Below are 23099 nucleotides of genomic sequence, written 5' to 3'. Positions count from 1 at the left end.
AATTAATCAGCAGCACTGTAGAGATTTGGGCGCTTGTGTGTGTGTGCTTCTGTGGATTTTGAGCACTTGGATTGAGGCCAGAAATTATGAATTGGCTGGTCTTTGCTAGTGAGAGAGAGAGAGAACCACACCCAGATCACAACCACACACAGAGAGAGAGAGAGAATAGAGAGAATAGAGAGAATAGAGAGAATAGAGAGAATAGAGACGGGGATATAGGAGGAGGGGAAAATAGGTTATAAGAACATGAGGAGTGAGAGTAGGAATGGAGAGAATATGAGTGGGGGAAAAAGGGATGGCACATTTTATAGAACACAAAGAAATAGATCAGTGAACAGGAAGAAGAGGAGAGAGGTGACTGTTAGCCTACCTGTGTTTTGCACCTCGTTTAAATAACTGTCATCAGCTACCACCTGAGAGAAGAGGAACACATCAGACATAGTTTCAGATTACACAACCTACTGTCAATATTTCACATCATATCTGTTACGGAACTAATCAATTCTATATAGACTCCCATGACCTTGCCTAAGACCCGAAGCCTGTTACAGGCTTTAGCTCAGTGGGCTTGTCTTGTGGCGTGCCGATGATGCAGGTGAAATCCCTACCAGTCACATAGACAAACATTACAGACACACAAGCATACAGAACACAGATACCTGGGTACTGAACAGTGGAGGCTGGTGTGAGGAGCTTTAGGAGTATTGTAATTGCTGTAATGGAATAAATGGAACCATATGTTCACATGTTCCATATGTTTGATGTTTTTTTTATACCGTTCCATTAATTCCATTCCAGCTGATACAAGAGCCCATCCTCCTATAGCTCCTTCCACCAGCCTCCTCTGGTACTGAATAACCGAGTTTTAGACAGTTTCAGATGATATCTGACAGAATGCTGTGTAGTGCAGTCTCTTAGAGTCACAGAAACCAGGTCAGAGTCGAGGAGAGAAGGAAATGGAGGAAATTATCTGACTGTTTCTGCTGATACTATATACGGCAGGGTAGCCTAGTGGTTAGAGCGTTGAACTGTTGTTCTGCCCCTAAACAGGCAGTTAAAACCTCTTGGTACTAGGGAGCAGTATTGTCATTTTTGGAAGAAAAAAAAATCCCGTTTTAAACGGGATATTTTGTCAGGGCAAGATGCTAGAATATGCATATAATTGACAGCTTTGGATAGAAAACACTCTAACGTTTCCAAAACTGTAAAGATATTGTCTGTGAGTATAACAGAACTGATGTTGCAGGCGAAAGCCTGAGAAAAATCCAATCTGGAAGTGCCCCAGGTTTTGAAAGCGCTGCGTTCCAATGAGTCCCTATTGAACTGTGAGTGTGCTATGAACCAGCTTACGCTTTCTACATATTCCCCAAGGTGTCTACAGCATTGTGACGTAGTTTTACGCATTTATGTTGAAGAAAAGCCATAGGCGGCCACATTGCGTAAGTGGTCACATGGGGGCTCCGAAAGAGATTCTCGAGTAAAATACAAAGGTAGCCATTACTCCAATCGGTCTTAATGAAAAACTTGTCCCGACGGATATATTATCGAATAGATATTAGAAAAACACCTTGAGGATGGATTATAAACAACGTTTGCCATGTTTCTGTCGATATTATGGAGCTCATTTTGAATATTTTTTGCCGTTTTCGTGACTGCAATTTCCGGTCGATTTCTCAGCCAAACGTGAAGAACAAACGGAGCTATTTCGCCTACAAAAATAATATTTTGGGAAAAAATTAACTTTGGCTATCTACCTGGGAGTCTCGTGAGTGAAAACATCCGAAGTTCATCAAAGGTAAATGATTTAATTTGATTGCTTTTCTGATTTGTGACAAACCTGCTAGCAAGGCATAATGCTATGCTAGGCTATCGATAAACATAATGCTATGCTAGGCTATTGTCTAGCTTTGGCTGTAAAGCATATTTTGAAAATCTGAGATGACAGGGTGATTAACAAAAGGCTAAGCTGTGTCTCAATATATTTCATTTGTGATTTTCATGAATAGGAATATTTTCTAGGGATATTTATGTCCGTTGCGTTATGCTAATTATTGTCAGGCGATGATTACGCTCCCGGATCCGGGATGGGGAATATCAAGATTAACCCACTGTTCCTAGGCCGTCATTGAAAATAAGAATTTGTTTTTAATTAACTGACTTGCCTAGTTAAATAAAGGTTAAAATATATATATATATAGTATCATCAGAAACAGTCAGATAATTTCCTCCATTTCCGTCTCTCCTCTTGACTCTGACCTGGTTTCTGTGACTCTAAGAGACTGCACTACACAGCATTCTGTCAGATATCATCTGAAACTGTCTAAAACTCGGTTATATATATATATGGTATTTTACACCCTTTTTCTCCCCAATTTTGTGATCTCCAATTGCAATCCAATTACGATCTTGTCTCATCGCTCCCCAATGGGCTCTGGAGAAGCGAAGGTCGAGTCATGCGTCCTTCGAAGCATTACCTGCCAAACCACACTTTTTTAACACCTGCAGCTTAACCCGGAAGCCAATGTGTCGGAGGAAACACCGTTCAACTGACGACCGAAGTCAGCCTGCATGCGCCCGGCCTGCCACAAGAAGTCGCTAGAGCGCGATGAGCCAAGTAAAGCCCCCCCCCGGGCCAAACCCTCCACTAAACCAGACGACGCTGGGCCAATTGTGCACCACCCTATAGGACACCTGGTCACGATCGAAACCGGGGCTGTAGTGACACCTCAAGCACTGCGTTGCAGTGCCTTAGACTGCTGCGAGGCTCGGGAGGCCCCTGTTTCTGCTGATACTGAATAAAAGAGGACTCAGATAACATCTATAAATGTTTCACCCTCTTCATCTTGACTTCCATTGTAGCTCACTTTGAATCAAACACATATAGGCCTGGACTACCAAGTTTGGCATGAAAACACTAGGCTAAATCATAAATAAACAGTATACAGGCTTATCTTTCTTGTGTTTTTCATGCTTTACAGCACAAGGCATAGACGCATACACACTAAAAACAAATGATTCTTTCTGGTCCCAAATCCCAAAAAGGGTTAATTGGCTTCTAACCATAGCAGAACCCTTTTTGGTGCTACAGTATATGGAACCGTTTTTTGAAGGTTCTATATAGAACCATGCTCATAAGGTTCTAAATTAAACCTGAATGGTGCTATAAAGAACCCTTTCCTAAGGTTCTATAAATAACCATTAAAAAAAGCTTCTATATAGAACCAAAAAAAGGGTTCCGCTATGGTTACAACCCTTTTTGGGGCAATATAGAACCGTTTTCTATGGTTCTTATTGAACCTGTATGGAGAATGGTTCTCTCAATATCATCGGTTCTTTGTAAAACCATACTGGTTTTGTTGTTCTGGTTTAATAGCCATATTATATTGTTAAAATTCCATAGGTTTTATCATTTTGTTTATAAACAAGTTGCTCTGGAAAGGCTGGGGGTCCCTAGTGATGTCATGTTTGATGCCAGAGCTCCGAGGTATGCGTCGAAATTGCTAAGCAGCGTACTTCAAAGCAGTGTGCCGATACCTGTATCGCTTTATCAGAAGCACGTGATCAATGACGTCCGAAGCTTTGTTTTGTCAAACAACCACCTGATTGGTTTGGTATTGGTTTGGTAGAAGACAAAAAGGTTACGCTGCACGCGTGCGCTACGGGGTGTGGAACATCATCTATAACACCAGCATGTGCCACTAGTGTACACTGTGTCGCTGAAAGCCTTGCGTAATTAACCTATTTTCGACCCCCATTGGCTGGAAAACCTCAATGCTTCAGGAAGCTTAATTTCCCCATCACTAAGGGTCCCCAAGGAGAGAACTAAGAACTACTGACTTAATCAACTGTTCTCAATTGTCACGAGGCCATACGTGAGTCTGTCACAAGGCACCATCACCAGCCATTGTCATATATAACATGCAATATCATAACACAGCAGATTAGATCAACTGGGATGGTACTCACTCACAGTTGCACAAAAAGAGCAGACAACAAACCATCCCCCCCAAAATTCGAATTAGCCACCGCCCCTACATTTTAATCAAATCAAACCCAATTTTATTGGTTGCATACACTTACTTAGCAGATGTTATTGCGGGTGTAGCTAAATGCTTGTGTTCCTAGCTCCAACAGTGCAGTAGTATCTAACAATTCACAACAATTCATACAATCTAAAAGTAAAACAATGGAATTAAGAAATATATAAATATTAGGATGAGCAATGTCGGAGTGGCATTAACTAGAATACAGTAGAATACATTATATACATATGAAATTAGTAAAACAGTATGTAAACATTTTTTAAAGTGACCACTGATTCCATGTCTATGTACATAGGGCAGCAGTCTTTAAGGTGCAGGGTTGAGCGACCGGGTGGTAGCCGGCTAGTGACAGTGACTAAGTTCAGGGCAGGGTACTGGGTGGAGGCTGGCTAGTGATTGCTATTTAACAGTCTGATGGCCTTGAGATAGAAGCTGTTTTTCAGTCTCTCGGCCCCAGCTTTGATGCACCTTGATGCACCTGACCCTGACCCTGCCTGCCTTGATAGTAGGGGGAACATGCCGTGGCACGGGTGGTTGATGCCCATGTTTATTTTTTTGGCATTCCTGTGACAACGGGTGCTGTAGGTGTCCTGGAGGGCAGACAGTGTGCCCCCGGTGATGTGTTGGGCAGACCGCACCACCCTCTGGAGAACCCTGCGGTTACGGGCAGTGCAGTTGCCATACCAGGCGTTGATACAGCCCAACAGGATGCTCTCAATGGTGCATCTGTAAGAGTTTGTGAGGGTCTTAGGGGCCAAGCCAATTTTCTTTAGCCTCCTGAGGTTGAAGAGGCATTTTTGCGCCATCTTTACAACACTATCTGTGTGGGTGGACGATTTCAGATTGTCCGTGATGTGTATGCCAAGGAACTTTAAGCTTTTCACCTTCTCCACTGCGGTCTCGTTGATGTGGGTGGGGGCGTGCTCCCTCTGCTGTCTCCTGAAGTCCACTATCAGCTCTTTCATTTTTCTGACGCTGACATTATTTTCCTGGCACCACTCCGCCAGGGAACTCACCTCCTCGCTGTAGGCTGTCTCATCATTGTTGGTAATCAGGCCTACTACTGTTGTGTTGTCTGCAAACTTGATGATTGAGTTGGAAAGGTGCGTGGCCACGCAGTCATGGGTGAACAGGGAGTACAGGATGGGTCTGAGCACGCACCCTTGTGGGGACCCTGTGTTGAGGATCAGAGTAGTAGAGGTGTTGTTTCCTACCTTCAGCACCTTGGGGCGGCCCGTCAGGAAGTCCAGAACCCAGTTGCACAGTGCGGGGTTCAGACCCAGGGACCCAAACTTAATGATGAGATTAGAGGGTACTACGGTGTTGAAGGCTGAGCGACGTCAATGAACAGCATTTGTACATAGGTATTCCTCTCGTCCAGATGGCATAGGGCAGTGTGCAGTGCGATCGCGATGGCATCTTCTGTGGCTCTATTGGGGCAGTATGCAAATTGTAATGGGTCTAGGCCTAGGGTGTCAGGTAAAGTGGAGGTGATATGACCCTTAACTAGCCTCGAAAAAGCACTTCATGATGACAGAAGTTACCTTTGCTTTCTTTGGTACAGGAACAATGGTGGACATCGTGAAGCAAGTGGGGACAGCAGACTGGGATAGGGAGAGATTGAATATGTCAGTAAACGCTCCAGCCAGCTGATATGCGTATGCTCTGAGGACGCGGCTAGGGATGCCGTCTGGGTCGGTATCCTTGCGAGGGTTAATTAACAAGCTTAAATGTCTTACTCACATCGGTCAGAGAGAACGAGAGCCCACAGTCCTCGGGAGCGGGCCACTGTGTTATTTTCAAAGCAGGCGAAGAAGGTGTTTAGCTTGGCAGCAGTGTCGCGGCGTAGCTAGTTTTCCTTTTGAAATCCACTTTGTCTCTGTACTGACGTTTAGCCTGTTTGATTGCCTTACGGAGGGCATAACTGCAGTGTTTGTATTCAACCATATTCCCAGACACCTTGCCATGGTTAAATGTGGTTGTTTGCACTTTCAGTTTTGCGCGAATGCTGTCATCTATCCACGGTTTTTGGTTTGGGTAGGTTTTAATCGTCACAGTGGGAACAACATCCCCTATACACTTCCTGATGAACTCAGTCACTGTGTCAGTGTATAAGTCAATGTTATTCTCAGAGGCAACCCGGAACATATCCCATTCCGTGTAATCAAAACAACAGCATGGATTCCGATTGGTCAGTCCAGCGTTAAATAGACCTTAGCCCGGGTAATTCCTGTTTGAGATTCTGCCTATAGGAAGGGAGGAGCAGAATGGAGTCCTGATCTGATTTGCCAAAGGGAGGGCGGGGGAGGGCCTTGTAGCAATCACGGAAGGGAGAGTAACAATGTTCAAGAGTTTTGAAGCGCAATGTGTTGATAGAACTTTGGCAGCGTTTTCCTCAAAAATGCTTAATTAAAATCCCCAGCTAAAACAAATGCGGCCTCAAGATATGTTGTTTCCAGTTTCTAGAAGGTCCAGTGTAATTATCTATCATTATAAGAGGAAAGAACCCTTTTTTGAACAGCAAATAACCATTGAAGGGCTCAAAGGGTTCTTATGATCAGTATGGTTCCACCCCTATTACTAGCCTGTTCAACCTCTCTTTCGTGTGATCTGAGATTCCCAAAGATTGGAAAGCAGCTGCGGTTATCCCCCTCTTTAAAGGGGGGGAACACTCTTGACACAAACTGCTACAGACCTATATCAATCCTACCCTGCCTTTCTAAGTTCTTCGAAAGCCAAGTTAAAAAAAAGATCACCGACCATTTCGAATCTCACCGTACCTTCTCTGCTATGCAATCTGGTTTCCGAGCTGGTCATGGGTGCACCTCAGCCACGCTCAAGGTACAAAACGATATATTAACCACCATCGATAAGAAACAATACTGTGCAGACATATTCATTGACCTGGCCAAGGCTTTCGACTCTGCCAATCACCACATCCTCATCGGCAGACTAAATAGCCTTTGTTTCTCAAATGATTGCCTCGCCTGGTTCACCAACTACTTATCTGACAGAGTTCATTTTGTCAAATCTGAGTGACTGTTGTCCTGGCCTCTGGCAGTCTCTATGGGGGTGCCACAGGATTCAATTCTTGGGCCGACTCGCTTCTCTGTATATATCAATGATGTCGCTCTTGCTGCTGGTGAGTCTCTGATCCACCTCTACGCAGACGACACCATTCTGTATACATCTGGCCCTTCATTGGACACTGTGTTAACAACCCTCCAGACGGGCGTCAATGCCATACAACTCTCCTTCCGTGGCCTCCAACTGCTCTTAAATACAAATAAACTAAATGCATGCTCTTCAACCGATAACTGCCTGCACCTGCCCGCCCGTCCAGCATCACTACTCTGGATGGTTCTGACTTAGAATATGTGGACAACTACAAATACCTAGGTGTCTGGTTAGGCTGTAAACTCTCCTTCCAGACTCACGTCAAACATCTCCAAACCAAAGTTAAATATAGAATTGGCTTCCTATTTTGCAACAAAGCATCCTTCACTCATGCTGCCAAACATATCCTCGTAAAACTGACCATCTTACCGATCCTCGACTTTGGCAATGTCATTTACAAAATAGCCTCCAACACCCTACTCAACAAATTGGATGCAGTATATCACAGTGCCATCCGTTTTGTCACCAAAGCCCCATATACTACCCACCACTGCGACCTGTACACTCTCGTTGGCTGGCCCTCGCTTCATACTCGTCGCCAAACCCACTGGCTCCAGGTCATCTACAAGACCCTGCTAGGTAAAGTCGCCTTATCTCTGCTCGCTGGTCACCATAGCTGCACCCACCCATAGCACGCGTTCCAGCATTTATATCTCACTTGTCACCCCCAAAGCCAATTGGCCGCCTCTACTCAGTTCTCTGCTGCCAATGACTGGATCGAACTACAAAAATCTCTGAAACTGGAAACACTAACAACTACCTCTTCCTCTACTGTATGTATTTATTTATTTTGCTCCTTTGCACCCCAGTATTTCTACTTTGCACACTCATCTACTGTCAAATCTACCATTCCAGTGTATTGTATTGACTGTATGTTTGTTTTACTCTATGTGTAACTCGGTGTTGTTATATGTGTTGAACTGCTTTGCTTTATCTTGGCCAGGTCGCAGTTGTAAATGAGAACTTGTTCTCAACTTGCCCAGCTGGTTAAATAAAGGTGAAATAAAAATAAAAACATAAATAAAAATAGAACCATCACCCTTCCATTGAGGAACCCACGTGTTGTAGTGTGCATGCTTGGTTAAAGATGGAGATTATTTCATGACAGTCAACAACAAGAGTCACTGTGTTCCCTTTCAAAGTACAACAGTGCTAGATTGTTGAGACGTGCAGTCAGCATGCAAGATCTGATGGATGTTTTGATCTGGTTTGTAGTTTAGAAGAGTCTCTCAACACTACATGAAGACATAAGAAGGGCAATGATGGCCCTTAGTAGTCTATTGATGTTAGGGAAAATGTCAGGGCTGCAGCTGTCCAAAACCTCAATAAGGGATGGGAATTCCTTTTCAGTGCAGTTTCTGAATGAACAGGGTAAATTCAGCATCCATAACAGAGTTATGATAGTGATCACATGGGGCCTGAAGTGATTATTTCAGTGCAAAAGTCCTACACCCTGGCAGACAGGCCGCTGCTGCCCGATATGGGCAGCATTTATGTTACATGCATTTTAAATGTATATTTAAATTACTTCTGAGTAATTTGTCATTTGTATAACGCTGGGATGAACTACACTGTTTTGTAATAAGAAACTTTCGAGAACTGTAATATGTATTGTCAAAATGTTTGTTTTTTTATTCCATACAAAATATTTTTTTACAGCGGTTCACAATTTTGTGGCCCCCTTTCACCTTGCATTGGTATCAGAAGTGTAATGGTACTACGGTGTGATGAGAGCAGCTAGTAAATGAACTAAATATACAGTGCATTCCGAAATAATTCAGACTCCTTGACTTTTTAAAAACAATTTGTTACGTTACAGCCTTATTCTAAAATGGATTAAATTATTTTTCCCCTCATCAATATACACACAACACCACATAATGACAATGTAATTATTTTTGGGGAAAAAACAACAACAACAAAAACACTGAAATACCTTATTTATATACAGTGTAAGTCAGAAGTTTACATACACCTTAGCCAAATACATTTAAACTCAGTTCTTCCCAATTCCTGACATTTAATTCTAGTACAAATTCCCTGTCTTAGGTCAGTTAGGATCACCACTTTATTTGAAGAATGTGAAATGTCTAAATAATAGTAGAGAGAATGATTTATTTCAGCATTTATTTCTTTCATCACATTCCCAGTGGTTCAGAAGTTTACATACACTCAATTAGTATTTGGTAGCATTGCCATTAAATTGTTTAATTTGAGTCAAACATTCCACAAGCGTTCCACAAGCTTCCCACAATAAATTGGTTGAATTTTGGCCAATTCCTCCCGACAGAGCTGGAGTAACTGAGTCAGGTTTGTAGGCCTCCCTGCTCGCACACGCTTCTTTAGTTCAGCCCATATTTTCTATAGGATTGAAGTCAGGGCTTTGTGAAGGCCTCTCCAATATCTTGACTTTGTTGTCCTTAAGCCACAACTTTGTAAGTATGCTTGGGGTCATTGTCCATTTGGAAGACCCATTTGCGACCAAGCTTTAACTTCCTGACTGAGATTCCTCTTGAGATGTTGCTTCAATATATCCACATCATTTTCCTACCTCATGATGCCATCTATTTTGTGAAGTGCACCAGTCCCTCCTGCAGCAAAGCACCCCCACAACATGATGCTGCCACCCCCGTTCTTCACAGTTGGGATGGTGTCTTCGGCTTGCAAGCCTCCCCCTTTTTCCTCCAAACGACGGTCATTATGGCCAAACAATTATATTTTTGTTTCATCAGACCAGAGGACATTTCTCCAAAAAGTATGTGCAATTGCAAACCGTTTTGGAGCAGTGACTTCTTCCTTGCTGAGCAGCCTTTCAGGTTAAGTCTATTTAGGATTTTTTTTGCTGTGGATATAGATACTTTTGTACCTATTTCCTCCAGCATCTTCACAAGGTTCTATGCTGTTCACTGCACTTTTCACAATGACATTCATCAGTAGGAGACGCGTCTCCTTTCTGAGCGGTATGATGGCTGCGTGGTCCCATGGTGTTTATTCTTGCATACTATTGTTTGTACATATGAATGTGGTAACTTCAGGCGTTTGGAAATTGCTCTCAAGGATGAACCAGACTTGTGGAGGTCTACAATTATTTTCTGAGGTCTTGGCTGATTTCTTTTGATTTTCCGATGATGTCAAGCAAAGAGGCACTGAGTTTGAAGATAGGCCTTGAAATACATCCACAGGTACACCTCCAATTGACTCGAATTATGTCAATTAGCCTATCAGAAGCTTCCAAAGCCATGACATAATTTTCTGGAATATTCCAAGTTTTTAAAGGCACAGTCAACTTAGTGTATGTAAACTTCTGACCCACTGGAATTGTGATACAGTGAATTATAAATTAAATAATCTGTCTGTAAACAATTGTTGGAAAAATTACTTGTGTCATGCACAAAGTAGATGTCCTAACCGACTTGCCAAAACTATATTTTGTTAACAAGACATTTGTGGAGTGGTTGAAAAGCGAGTTTTAATGACTCCAACCTAAGTGTATGTAAACTTCCGACTTTGCTCTGAGAATTGAAATTGAGCTCTGGTACATCTTGTTTTCATTGATAATCCTTGAGCTGTTTCTACAGCTTGATTGGAGTCCACCTGTGGTAATTGATTGGACATGATTTAGAAAGGCACACATCTATCTATATAGGTTCCCACAGTTGACAGTGCATTTCAGAGCAAAAACCGAGCCATGAGGTTGAAGGAATTGTCCGTAGAGCTCTGAGACATGATTGTGTCGAGGCACAGATCTGGGGAAGGGTACCAAAAAAGATCTGTAGTCTTGAAGGTCCACAAGAGCACATTCGCCTCCATCATTCTTAAATGGAAGAAGTTTGGAACCACCAAGACTCTTCCTAGAGCTGGCCATCCGGGCAAACTGAGAAATCATGGGAGAAGGACCTTGGTCAGGGAGGTGACCAAGAACCCAAAGGTCACTCTGATACAGCTCCAGAGTTCCTCTGTGGAGATTTGAGAACATTCCAGAAGAACAACCATCTTCGCAGCACTCCACCAATCAGGCCTTTATGTAAGCCACTCCTCAGTAAAAGGCACATGACAGACTTCTTGGAGTTTGCCAAAAGGAACCTGAAGGACTCACAGATCATGAGAAACAAGATTCTCCGCATTAGACGTCACGAAGAATGCGCCGATATTGCTCGCACCTTTAGCTAGCGTGGCCTTCTTGTGCATTTCTGTGGATGCATGCGGAGTTTGGTCATTCTCCCCTCCATGGCCAATTGAGAATTCCTGACGGCATAAAGTACAGAAAGCTTTCGTTGAGTCACCACTGACAGCCTTAACCCACGTCTTTGTTGCTTCCCGTTGTTTGTTGTAGCTGCAGTCTTTTCTTTTTTGCAGGTTTATCCATATTTACCCATATATAGTTTATTATCCATACCGAACAACATCAGAAATAACTTTGCAGGAATTGGCACGTTTACGCTATACTGTGATTGGATGAATATACGGGACAAGGGAGGTCAGGTATGGGACAAACCAATTTAGCCCAATATAAGGGACATCCCGGCTAATACGGGACAGTTGGCAACCAAATGGGCAAGGCCCTTCCGTTGCTTTGCCTCTGACACACACAGATTTACATTGAGCATTTAGTTATTTCGCACAGTTTCCCCAAAGTCAGTCCTGGGTGCTTTGGCATTGCTCTGGTTAATCTTACTATACAGTGAACAGGAGTTTCTGATGAAAATCTAACATGCTGATATCTCCACTCATATCAATGTCACGGTTATCATACTGATAGAGAAGCATTCAGATGTTACCGCACCACAGTCTCGATCTGTTCCAATATCCACACTAGCACACCACTTTGAATGAATCAGTATATCGAGCATGCATTCTAAACGGTAAAATTGAGTTGGTATTGGAACATACTGGTAGCCTTCAATCTGTACGGCACAGGTGACTGCACAGCCACACAGAGATGGGGTCACAGAACCGGTACAGACACACACAGAGATATGCACCACAAGACTGTCAGCCAAGCCCATGGAGCTCAAGTAATAGCTCTGGGAATTGACAAGTCTTCAGGTCTCACGGCAAGGTTTCTCTTCACATGGACGTGTTCACTTGATTCATGATTCACCAAACCAGCTCTGTTAAAATTAACACCACACTCAACACTCACATATCTACATGGTTTCATAAATAATACATGACAAACCTTCTGATTTATTCAGAAAAACTAAAACGTTAAAATAGATGAATTCACTGATTAATTGATGGACCATTTAATTGATATATGCCTCATAGGGTTTGAGGAACCAAAGGGGTTTATAATTCCTCAGCATTGATGATTAGAGAGAATTGCAATCTACAATATTGACACATAATCAGTGTCTTGTAACATATGGTTTACACAGCTGATCTGGCCTCTGAGGTGATCCACTTCTCATGTCCCTGGTCTGGATGAAACATGGCTTCACCCATGACCCTGACCCTCTCACAACCAGCCATGGCCTATACACACCACACAGGTTTTGACTATGGTACACAGCTATGGATGAAAGTGACCTTTCGTGGCAGGTTTGCAGCATTAACGACACAGGTTAGGAGAATTAGGCTACCTGAGGTGGCAGGTAGCCTAGTGGTTAGCATGTTAGCCTAGCGAACCAAAAGGTTGCTAGATCAAATCCCCGAGCTGACAAGGTAAAAATCTGTTGTTCTGCAGTTAACAAAGGCAGTTAACCCATTGTTCCTAGGCCGTCATTGTAAATAAGAATTTGTTCCTAACTGGCTTGCCCAGTTAAATAAAGGTAAAGGGTTAGCTAAAATGCTTTGCTAAGCAGGTGCTTTATGTATAATATATTTTTTAAGGTCTATAAAGAACCTAGGTCTTAAATGGAATATTTGTTTACCGTTATTTATCCCGGTAAACAATTAAGAACAAATTCGTATGCAATGACAGCCTGTGGAATATAGGATTTATGGTGCTATAAAGAACCCTTTCCTAAGATTCTATAAATAACCACGAATAAAAGGTTATATACAGCACCCCCAAAAATGGTTTGCTATGGTTACAGCCCTTTTGGGGGATAAAGAGAACCCTTTTTGATGGTTCATTATATAATCTCTATGGAGAATTATTCTCTAAAGAATTTTTGCTAATCTCAAAATTCATTTTTCAAACCTTTTGAAGAACCATCATTTCTTTTAATCCTGGTTAGCCATATTATATTGTTGAAATTCCTAAAGGGTTATTATTGTTTAAATTAACAAATTGAGTACTACGTTCTAACTGTACAACAGCTTTGGGTCCCTGAGGAGAGACTTGAGAACCACTGATTCAGTCAACTGTTCTTAGTTGACACAAGGCAATACATGAAACTGTCACTGACCATAATCTTTTTCAACGTAAATTCCCGTAACTCAACACATGATATCAACTGTAATGTCGCTCACTCACAATTGCACAAAAAGAGCTGCGAGCAAACCACGCCCCAAAATATTCTAATGAGCCACCGCCCCATATATTTTAATTATCGCTAAAAGAGCAAAGAACACTTTTCTTAACGGCAAAGAACCATTGAAGGGCTCAAATAGTCAGAACCATCACCAACCTTCCCAAATACGCCTTTTAGTGTCCATTCTAACAACAATCCACCTCACATCACTCCCCGCATTTCCATCCAATCTCCTTATCTAAAAGATGCACGTTGAGAGATTCATTCGACAGTAATATAGTACCCACTCTGAATGATCTGTATGAAAGGATAACCTCGAATATGGCCCAACAGTTAAGCATATCATATAGGCAATAGGGCTACATTGCGTCTCAATAAGGCTTTATGATTATAATATAAACAGGCCACAACCCAACATCATACATATTGTAGATGCAAATGGTGTAGATGCGCTGTTGGAAGGCTGAGGGAGGTTGATTGAATTGCTGCGACAAAGGGCAATAGCGCGTGGTGTTACCGTTCATCACTGGGGCGAGTTCCTGTGATAGCCCGTTATGGGGGAACCGTGTGTGTGTGTGTGTGTGTGTGTGTGTGTGTGTGTGTGTGTGTGTGTGTGTGTGTGTGTGTGTGTGTGTGTGTGTGTGTGTGTGTGTGTGTGTGTGTGTGTGTGCGCGTGTGTGCGCGCTCGTTAATAAGGAATGAATGTACCTACATTCAAACTGCTTTGTCCAGCACATTAGTCTATACCCCTTGACGTAGCCGAGCTATAGGCTAAAATAAAGTATTGTTGAAATAGAAAATCATTAAAAAAAACGCAACTGAACGTATACGATGTTCCATAATACTGTGATTCCAACCATGATGACATGTAGGCTACACACTGAAAAATGAGGATTCCTCTAGGGTTCTTTGGGAACGGTGATGGTTATATATGGAACCAAACTGACCCAAACAACCCTTTAAGCCCGTCAATGGTTATTTGCAGTTCAAAAAGGGTCCTTTACCCTTTTAGTGATAATGAACATGTAGGGGTGGTGACTCATTAGAACATTTTGGACCGATTGAGAATGGTTGACAAAGTCAGAAGTTCTCAATTAGACACCCAGCTGTTCCAGAGCTTTATAGAACCTTCAAAAGAGGTGCCATATAGAACCAAAAGGGTATTGCTATGGTTATTAGCAAAGGACCTTTACTTGGCCCTATATTGAACCATTTGTTTTTGGTGTGTAGCACCTAGCCTATAATGACCGTTATGTCGGTGGAGGAAAAATGGGGCGCACCTTGAAAAGAAAAAGGAGCATTGTTGTTTTATTTAACGTAAGCTATTTCTCCAGGTTAATTTCATCTAGGTTAAATCAGTTTTGTAAGTTCGACCCGGCCCAAGATAACCGCAAGAGTAAACATAGGCTACATGCTGGCCATGAAATGGTGAGAAAATAGGGAGCACCTTGAAAATGAACGCAATTATAGCCACTAAATACATACAGCAAGTGATCATAGTAGCTTACCTCTGAAAGCACTTGGAGCCAGAGGCAGCTGAGACCGATCAGAAGCATCATTTTCCGGGTGGTTAGATCCATCCTGGCCGCTGTGTCAGTGTCATAGGCTGATAAAGAAACGGCACACCTCTCCCATCTCTGTCCCATAAGACCGCTATTCTCTGCCGCGAACGGACTCGACAGCGGATGCTAAGAGAGCTCTGTCTCTGGCTCATTTGCTCTCTCTCTCTCTCTCTCTCTCTCTCTCTCTCTCTCTCTCTCTCTCTCTCTCTCTCTCTCTCTCTCTCTCTCTCTCTCTCCCGCGCGCTCTCTATCTCCCTCGATGTGATGGAAGAACACACACATCTCTTCTACTGAACAGAAACAAACACATACATCTACACTATATATACAAAAGTATGTGGACACCTCTTCAAATGAGTGGATTCAGCTTTCAGCCACAACCGTTGCTGACAAGTGTATAAAATCTAGCCCACAGCTATGCAATCTCCATAGACAAACATTGGCAGTAGAAGAGCTCAGTGACTTTCAACGTGGCACTGTCATAGGATGCCACCTTTTCAACAAGTCAGGTCAAATTTCTGCCCTGCTAGAGCTGTCCTGGTCAACTGCAAGTGCTGTTATTGTGAAGTGAAAACATCTAGGAGCAACAACGGCTCAGCTGTGAAGTGGTAGGCCACATAAACTCAAAGAACGGGATTGGCGAGTGCTGAAGCTCATAGCGCGTAAACATTGTCTGTCCTCGATTGCAACACTCACTACCGAGTTCCAAACGGCCTCTGGAAGCAACTTCAGCAGAAGAACCGTTTGAATGAGGAGCTTCATGAAATGGGTTTCCATGGCCAAGCAGCTGCACACAAGCCTAAGATCACCATGCACAATGCCAAGTCGTTGGCTGGAGTGGTGTAATGCTCACCGCCATTGGTTTCTGGAGCAGTGGAAACATGTTCTCTGGAGTGTTGAAGCAAGCTTCACCATCTGGTAGCTCGATGGACAAATATGGGTTTGGAGGATACCAGGAGAATGCTACTTGCCCCAATGCATAGTGTCAACTGTAACATTTTGTAGAGGAGGTTATAATGGCCTGGGGCTGTTTTTCCAACCATGTCTCTGTAACTCCAAGAATATAAAAACTGTAAATAATGCTAGATAATTCAAGGATAAGATTATTTTAAAAATGGAGGCATTTATATACAAAAGAAATAAGGCAGTCTGTCAAAATATATTTTTCTGGGTTGATGTCAGCAATTAAATCTTTCTCAAGATAATACTTACAGTTAGACAAAAGACTCTTTATTCCAGAAATACAATTTGTCTGGGTCAAAAAGTATTGCTATGGGAGTCATTTTCTCTTATCAAATCAATCTTAAATTGGTCAATGGAATGTGTAGCATTTGGTGTAATTTATATTCCATCTAGATGTTTCAGACATTGCTATACCAAACTCTTCCTCATTGAGAAGATGGAAAATGGTTAAACACGCATAGATTGCAGAAACATTCATTATAAATCACATCATTAATGGGAAGCAATGAGTAGCGATTTGTCAGACATGATCAAGAGTTAATATTGTGGATATCAGTTATGATGAAATTGAGTGACTGATAATAATCACTGACCATGAGACACACAGTCAGAATACAGAGTCATGTTTTCATGACCACTGTCGAGATGGGGATCCATGATCTCTCCACTCTCTGCGTATCCTCATCATTCCGGGCCTAACAACAAAGGGATCCGCGCTGATGACAGCTGGCCTCCCTCATAGCAGGGAGCAGCTCTACTCTCTTCTTATGCAGTCTGTCGGAGAAGTCCTTGTTGATGCATACGGGTGTGTTTTTCAGGAATGTTCTGGCCTTGGAGAGGATTAGCTGCTTGTCCTTGAACCTCAGCAGTTTGACCACCACCAGGAGTGGTCTTTCAGCATTCCATCGGAATTTTCCATTCCTCTATGCATGTTCAATTTCAATGGTTTTTGAGTCCAGCTTCAGATTGCTTGTTAACATCTCCCGCACTTTGCTCTCTGTGTCAGCTCGTGTTTCAGCCACATGATCAGACACGATTCACTCAATTACAATGTTGTTGTGCCTGCTTTGATTCTCCATGTAACGTCTCTCAAGGCAGTCAGACATTTCGGGGAACACCTTTGAAGTGTCGAGACAAGACTGTGAACTTGAGTTTCATTGTAATTGAGCTTTTTTCCCGTTGATTTTAGCGCATTAAAGGCTTTTTGGGAGTTTGCAAACACGGGTCTTAATAAGGTCTTGTACTTCCCTGACTAGCACATCAATCTGGTTGTTTGCAGAATCTAACAGAATCTGCATAAAAGATTGGAAGTTGGCCTCCTGTGTCACGTTCTGACATTAGTTCCTTTGTGATGTCTTTGTTTTTAGTATGGTCAGGGCGTGAGTTGGGTGGGCAGTCTATGTTCTTTTTTCTATGATTTGTTATTTCAGTGTTTGGCCTGGTATGGTTCTCAATCAGAGGCAGCTGTCAACCGTTGTCCCTGATCGAGAACCATACTTAGGCAGCCTGTTTTCACCCTTGAGTTGTGGGTGATTATTTTTCTGTTTAGTGTGTTTTGCACCTGACGGAGTTGTTTCGGTTGTGCTTTTTGTTTCTTTGTTTGATAGTGTTCAGTTTAAATAACATGAACAAGTACCACGCTGCACTTTGGTCCTCACCTTCTTCCACCAACGACCGTTACATCCTGTCTGTTTATAATTTCTTCATAATATTTTGTTGGGCAAGGGTCTCTCATAAGGTTTCAGCAGTAACATAGTTCTCCTCAGAAAGATTTTTTTCTATGAGTACTGGGCGGTTCCATATTGAGGTTAGGAATGGAATTCAAGTTCTTTCACTTATGTCGTGATCACACACACATTAATTCACAATTTGCCAGTGATGATCTGGTGTAGTGTGGTAATCCTTATTGTGGTAATCCTTGCAGTTATCACTTCAGTACAAATTAGATTTGTTTGTTTGTAAGAGTGGTTGTAACCGCAAAAAAAAATAAAGCACAACACACAATGTCAAGTGTGTCTTACTTGATAAATCCCAAGTGTGTCTTACTTGATAAATCCCAAGTGTGTCTTGCTTGATAAATCCCAAGTGTGTCTTGCTTGATAAAGGTTGAAATTGACCAGAGGGGTATCCTAAGAAGCAAGCTATATCTCCTCAGGGTTTTATTAAACTAAACAGCTTCAGTTAGCTTCACGTTACAGCTTAATCCATATTGCGACTGTGGATATTGCTCGTCTGCCTGCCGCTAACTCTAGCAGGCTTGTAACCACGTGTGCATTTCACACATGGCTATTCGAATGCCAAACTCTTCATTGAGACGCTGCTGAAACATCAATCTACTGGTGAGTCATTTCTTGAGGTGGAGTAACTCTGACAAATCACGGTCGAATCAAGGGCTGTTTTTAAATGTCATTTTCTTTATGAGGGAGTGCTTATTAACAATACCACTAAAAATATTTTTAAAAGCCAAGCGTCTTCGACAGAGGGGATCAAGCTGAGTCTATACCAATTTACAGAGGCCAGGTCATGAAGGAAGGCTTGCTCATTCGTTTTTCTGCAAGTGTCTATGACAAATTAGGACAGGTCGTTTAATTGAGCAGCCATTACGAACACAGGCCGTAAAACAGTGATCACTAAGGTCATTACACAAAACATCAGACTGATACCTGTCAGGATTATTTGTGAGGATAACATCAAAGAGAGTAGCCTTTTCTGGCTATTTCGAGTCATACCTTGGATTGGTAATAATCTGAGAGAGATTTAGGGAGTCCCAGTTTAGGTAACCTAGCAGGAAAATTCAGACTTAGTGTAAGGGGCCAGGAGAGAACATAAGGGCAGGTAGGGTACAGGCGAGTGCTGATGGTGGACGATGCATCAGTCAACAAAGAGCTCTTTGAAAGCTTAATGCTTAAAACCAGCTAATAACATTTTGGGGGGACATATTTGGTGTAGACAACTGCACTGAAGGAGTTCCCTCGTAAAGATTGCCACTCCACCACCTTTGGAAGATCTGTCTTGCCAAAAAAGGTTATAACCAGAAAGGTTAACATCAGTGTTCAGAACACTCTTTCTTAACCATGTCTCAGTAATGACCAACACATCTGGATTCTAGCTGTGAACCCACACTTTCAATTGATACATTTTAGGTAATAAGCTTCTAGTGTTAATAATGTGCAGAAAACCCAGGTTGTTACGAGAGCACAAGTCAGAATTGGGACTAGCAATAGTAGACGGGCCAGGTTGTACATGCACATTTCCAGATACTGTATCATAAGCAGTAATAGAATCATGGCACGGCAGAGGACAGTGAGTGCTTTGCAGTGTTGATTTTTCTATGCCATTTGAATGTGCATCAGATGGCAACAAGAACATATTGTAACAGCAATTTCTTCAGACAATAAAAATACAAAATGGTTAATGTTGACTTTACTGTGTGTGAAGTTTAAGATGCATTGTCATTACTAAATGTGCAATGTGATATATTTTAACATTACTATTTTTGAACACACAAAAAAACATTAGATTAATAAAACATTTAATCAATCGTCTCCTCAATGAAGGGGATGATAACTCAATCTTTGCAAGAGGGAGGGAATCTGATTTCATTGGTCCTAAACTAGTGGCTCAGCCATTACATTCAGGGTAAGTGGAGTTAGCCTGCCCCTGAGCAGGTTAGTTTTGATGAATTATTTGCCATAGAAATTTACCTGGCTAAAAGGTGAGTCATTTTCGTATGACTGTTTATACCGAGTTCGACATACTTCCATGTCGTCTTAATCAACAAACTACATCATACCTAAAAACACTTTCATTTAACACGTAAAAATGTTGGCATGAGCAGATAGACTGTCGTATGGAATGTACATGCCGATTCCAATAGACTTTCTTCAACTAGCTAAACTACCCTGCTTTTAAAGATGCTGAAAAGCTGTTGAGTACCATTTTGTTTAAACAATAGTAGGAAAAAAGACCACCAAAGTAAGTTTTATCAACTGCCCAAGGATCAGGTTAAGCAAACATAATTTCAGGCCATTACGCTGCGATGATGATGGAAAGCTTTGGGCTCTGGTTACGCGATACATTTTTGTGTGTTCAAAGCACTTCATCCCTGGTAAGTCACAAACACTTGTTTGTATCTAACTAGCTATATGCATTGCATAAAGCTAGCTAGTTAGCGTGTAGTTAGGACTAGTGAGCTACCATTTGTACCTCAAAACTTTTGGGGAAAAAAAGTATATATACAGTATATACAGTACCATTCAAAAGTTTGGACACGCCAACTCTTTCAAGGGTTTTTCTTTATTTGTAATATTTTCTACATTGTATAATAATAGTGAAGACATCAAAACTATGAAATAACACACATGGAATCAGGTAGTAACCTAAAAAGTGTTCAACAAATCAAAATATATTTTATATTTTATATTCTTCAATGTAGCCACCCTTTGCCTTGATGACAGCTTGGCACACTCTTGGCATTCTCTCAACCAGCTTCTTTCAACCGACATATTGGTAAATGTTTTGGGCGCATTTCCAATTTGTAAGGTGCATAATCGTAACAGGGTAGAATCTAACAAGGTGGTCATTTTGAGCCTAAATTAGCCATAGCTCTGTGAGTGAGCAAGAATGAGCCAGCATAATGGTGAACACCTGAACTTGATTTTAACTTCTCTAAGCACATTTTAACATTTTGATTACTTTTTCTAATTTAATTTGTTAATAATTTAATGTCACAGGGTGGAAATGTATGTGTGTTTTAAAGTGTTTATAATGCATAAAATTGCTTTTCAGGATCTATTTTCTGGTGTTTTTAAGGTAAAGGACACCTGACCTTTTATATTTCAATTATTTTGGAATTCAAATTTTACACTAAATAAGAACTGATATTTCCTGGGGACAGAAAATGCACTGCATAGTAACCAAAATAATGTTTACAATGCCATGGCTGAATGCCTCATGATTCAACTTCCCACAATTATTTTAATCTGAACAGGACATCCATTGTATTTAGCTACTGTTTTTGTTGTAGTTCTCAGGTCAAAAGATTTAGGCAAATTATTCCAATTGTAGTAGTAGCGGCTTGTGACCAGTTCATGTTGAAGAACATGGATAAGTAGCATAATGTAGGTTAGATCTAATTGCTGTCATACATTTTGCATGAAATCCAACCTGGCTGATCTGTTGTTTTGACGTCTGTGGAATTCATAACATTGTTGGACAGGTTTAAAAGCTCTTTGTTCTTTGTATCCATAGAGACAGCTCTTTTTTTTCCAGAAACTGGGAGAACACTCATTTAGAATGCCTGAAGCTTTAACCATACTGGTGTGTGTGTGTGTGTGTGTGTGTGTGTGTGTGTGTGTGTGTGTGTGTGTGTGTGTGTGTGTGTGTGTGTGTGTGTGTGTGTGTGTGTGTGTGTGTGTGTGTGTGTGCGTGTGTGCGTGCGTGCGTGCGTGCGTGCGTGTTGTTTACGTTGTTTACGATGAAAATGCCATTAAAAACATTCTGATACAGATTATTTAGGGCTTTTTCCCCCCTTACAATCACAAAATAGTATGCCTATATCTCAATGCACTGCTTTTTAAATTCTAAAATCACGATTAACTAATGCCATTAACTCGATGAATTATTGTTGTGGCCCTAGTTTTATTATAGCTACTAAATAACCACATCATTAATGGATCACTAGATTAAAGAATTGCAGGTCTCTCGTCTGCCCCTGCAAACCGGTCGGCATACGCCTCATCACACTCCCTCATCTGATTAGTCATTTCCCACTAATCCAGAAAATTGACTACTGGAATGTGTGTTAGAGTAATACTGTTGCTTCCATGCTTGGTATCTATCTGAACCTTGTTATCTGAAGATAATTTTGATGCCATCTATACGGATGTATTATGTTTAATATATCTCTGTGGTCATTTGAATGTGTTCAAAGTGAGCTCTAACAACCGTATGCAAGAGGTGTTATTGTCCATAGGAGTTCTGCCTCATCTGCATTGGTCTCAACCCCCATACAAACCTTTGGATGCTGTGACCTGTGTGGAGATTGGGCTAGTTTGATGTTACTGTAACTGGGAATGGTCTGATTCGTCAGTTTTGGTTTGAAAAAGTCACACCTTCAGATGAGTATAAATTGAAGGAAAAGTAATTGTCTCTTTATCTTGCGCACTTGTCCTGCTTCCACTCTACGCAGTGGTTGTATGAGAATTCATATTTTCTAGTCTTTTTGGCCTCTGGACTATTAGGCCCACTTTAATTGTCCAGTGTTAAATAAAAAAAGATATAACACTGAGAGTTTTAAAACAACACTGAAAGTGTGGAGTCTATGGACTCATATACTGTATACACCGGAACTGTGTTAAATTAACACACTGCTTAGTGTAAAGCCTTATTCAAATATTTCCCAGGGTGCCTTGCCTTTAGAGTAAATTGCAGAGTTACTACCCATGACTGTATTTATTAGTTTTGTCATTGTTGCAGTCATCCATATTTGTCTTGTCGACTTTGCCACATGAGATAATGAATGTTATAAAAAATATTTTAACACAATACCACACATATTTCTGTAAGGCCTTATCTCCAAGGCCTAGTTTTACCCTAATATAGGGCCTGAAACTCACAGGTAACACTTTGAAACAAAACCACACCCATCATTATCATATTTTCCAGCTTGCTCTAGTTTTAAATAGTTTCATTCAACATCTTTGTTTTTGCATGTACATTGATTGATTGATTAATGAATCCTATGCTAATCAAATACATTGATTGATGAATTCATCTTATGCTAATCAAGTACAAATAACAAGCCAGTATATTACTTGGACTTCTTGCACCCACTACTGAAAGGGTTGGTCCAATTTACATGGTTTAACTTGTTCTTTCTCACCTGACATTTTGAAAACAGGTTACAGGTGATAAAAATATCAGAAAGTTAGACA

General features: G+C 41.5%; 1 protein-coding gene across 1 annotated transcript in view; it reads right to left on the bottom strand.

Moving 5' to 3' along the window:
• LOC135523803 (neurotrypsin-like) overlaps positions 1 to 15375 on the bottom strand; it is a 38174-nt gene extending 22799 nt beyond the window's left edge. The window contains exons 1-2 of the mRNA XM_064950721.1: positions 15148 to 15375; positions 371 to 413 (exon numbers count right to left, since the gene is read on the bottom strand). Coding sequence (XP_064806793.1) covers positions 371 to 413; positions 15148 to 15285 — 181 coding nt within the window. The 5' untranslated portion in view covers positions 15286 to 15375. The remainder of the gene's footprint in view (positions 1 to 370; positions 414 to 15147) is intronic.
• Positions 15376 to 23099: the final 7724 nt, after the last annotated feature.

Source organism: Oncorhynchus masou, chromosome 31 (assembly GCF_036934945.1).
Source record: "Oncorhynchus masou masou isolate Uvic2021 chromosome 31, UVic_Omas_1.1, whole genome shotgun sequence".
Classification (NCBI taxonomy): domain Eukaryota; kingdom Metazoa; phylum Chordata; class Actinopteri; order Salmoniformes; family Salmonidae; genus Oncorhynchus; species Oncorhynchus masou.
The sequence above is the reverse complement of the archived record's forward strand: the minus strand, read 5'-3'. Positions and strand labels throughout refer to the sequence as shown.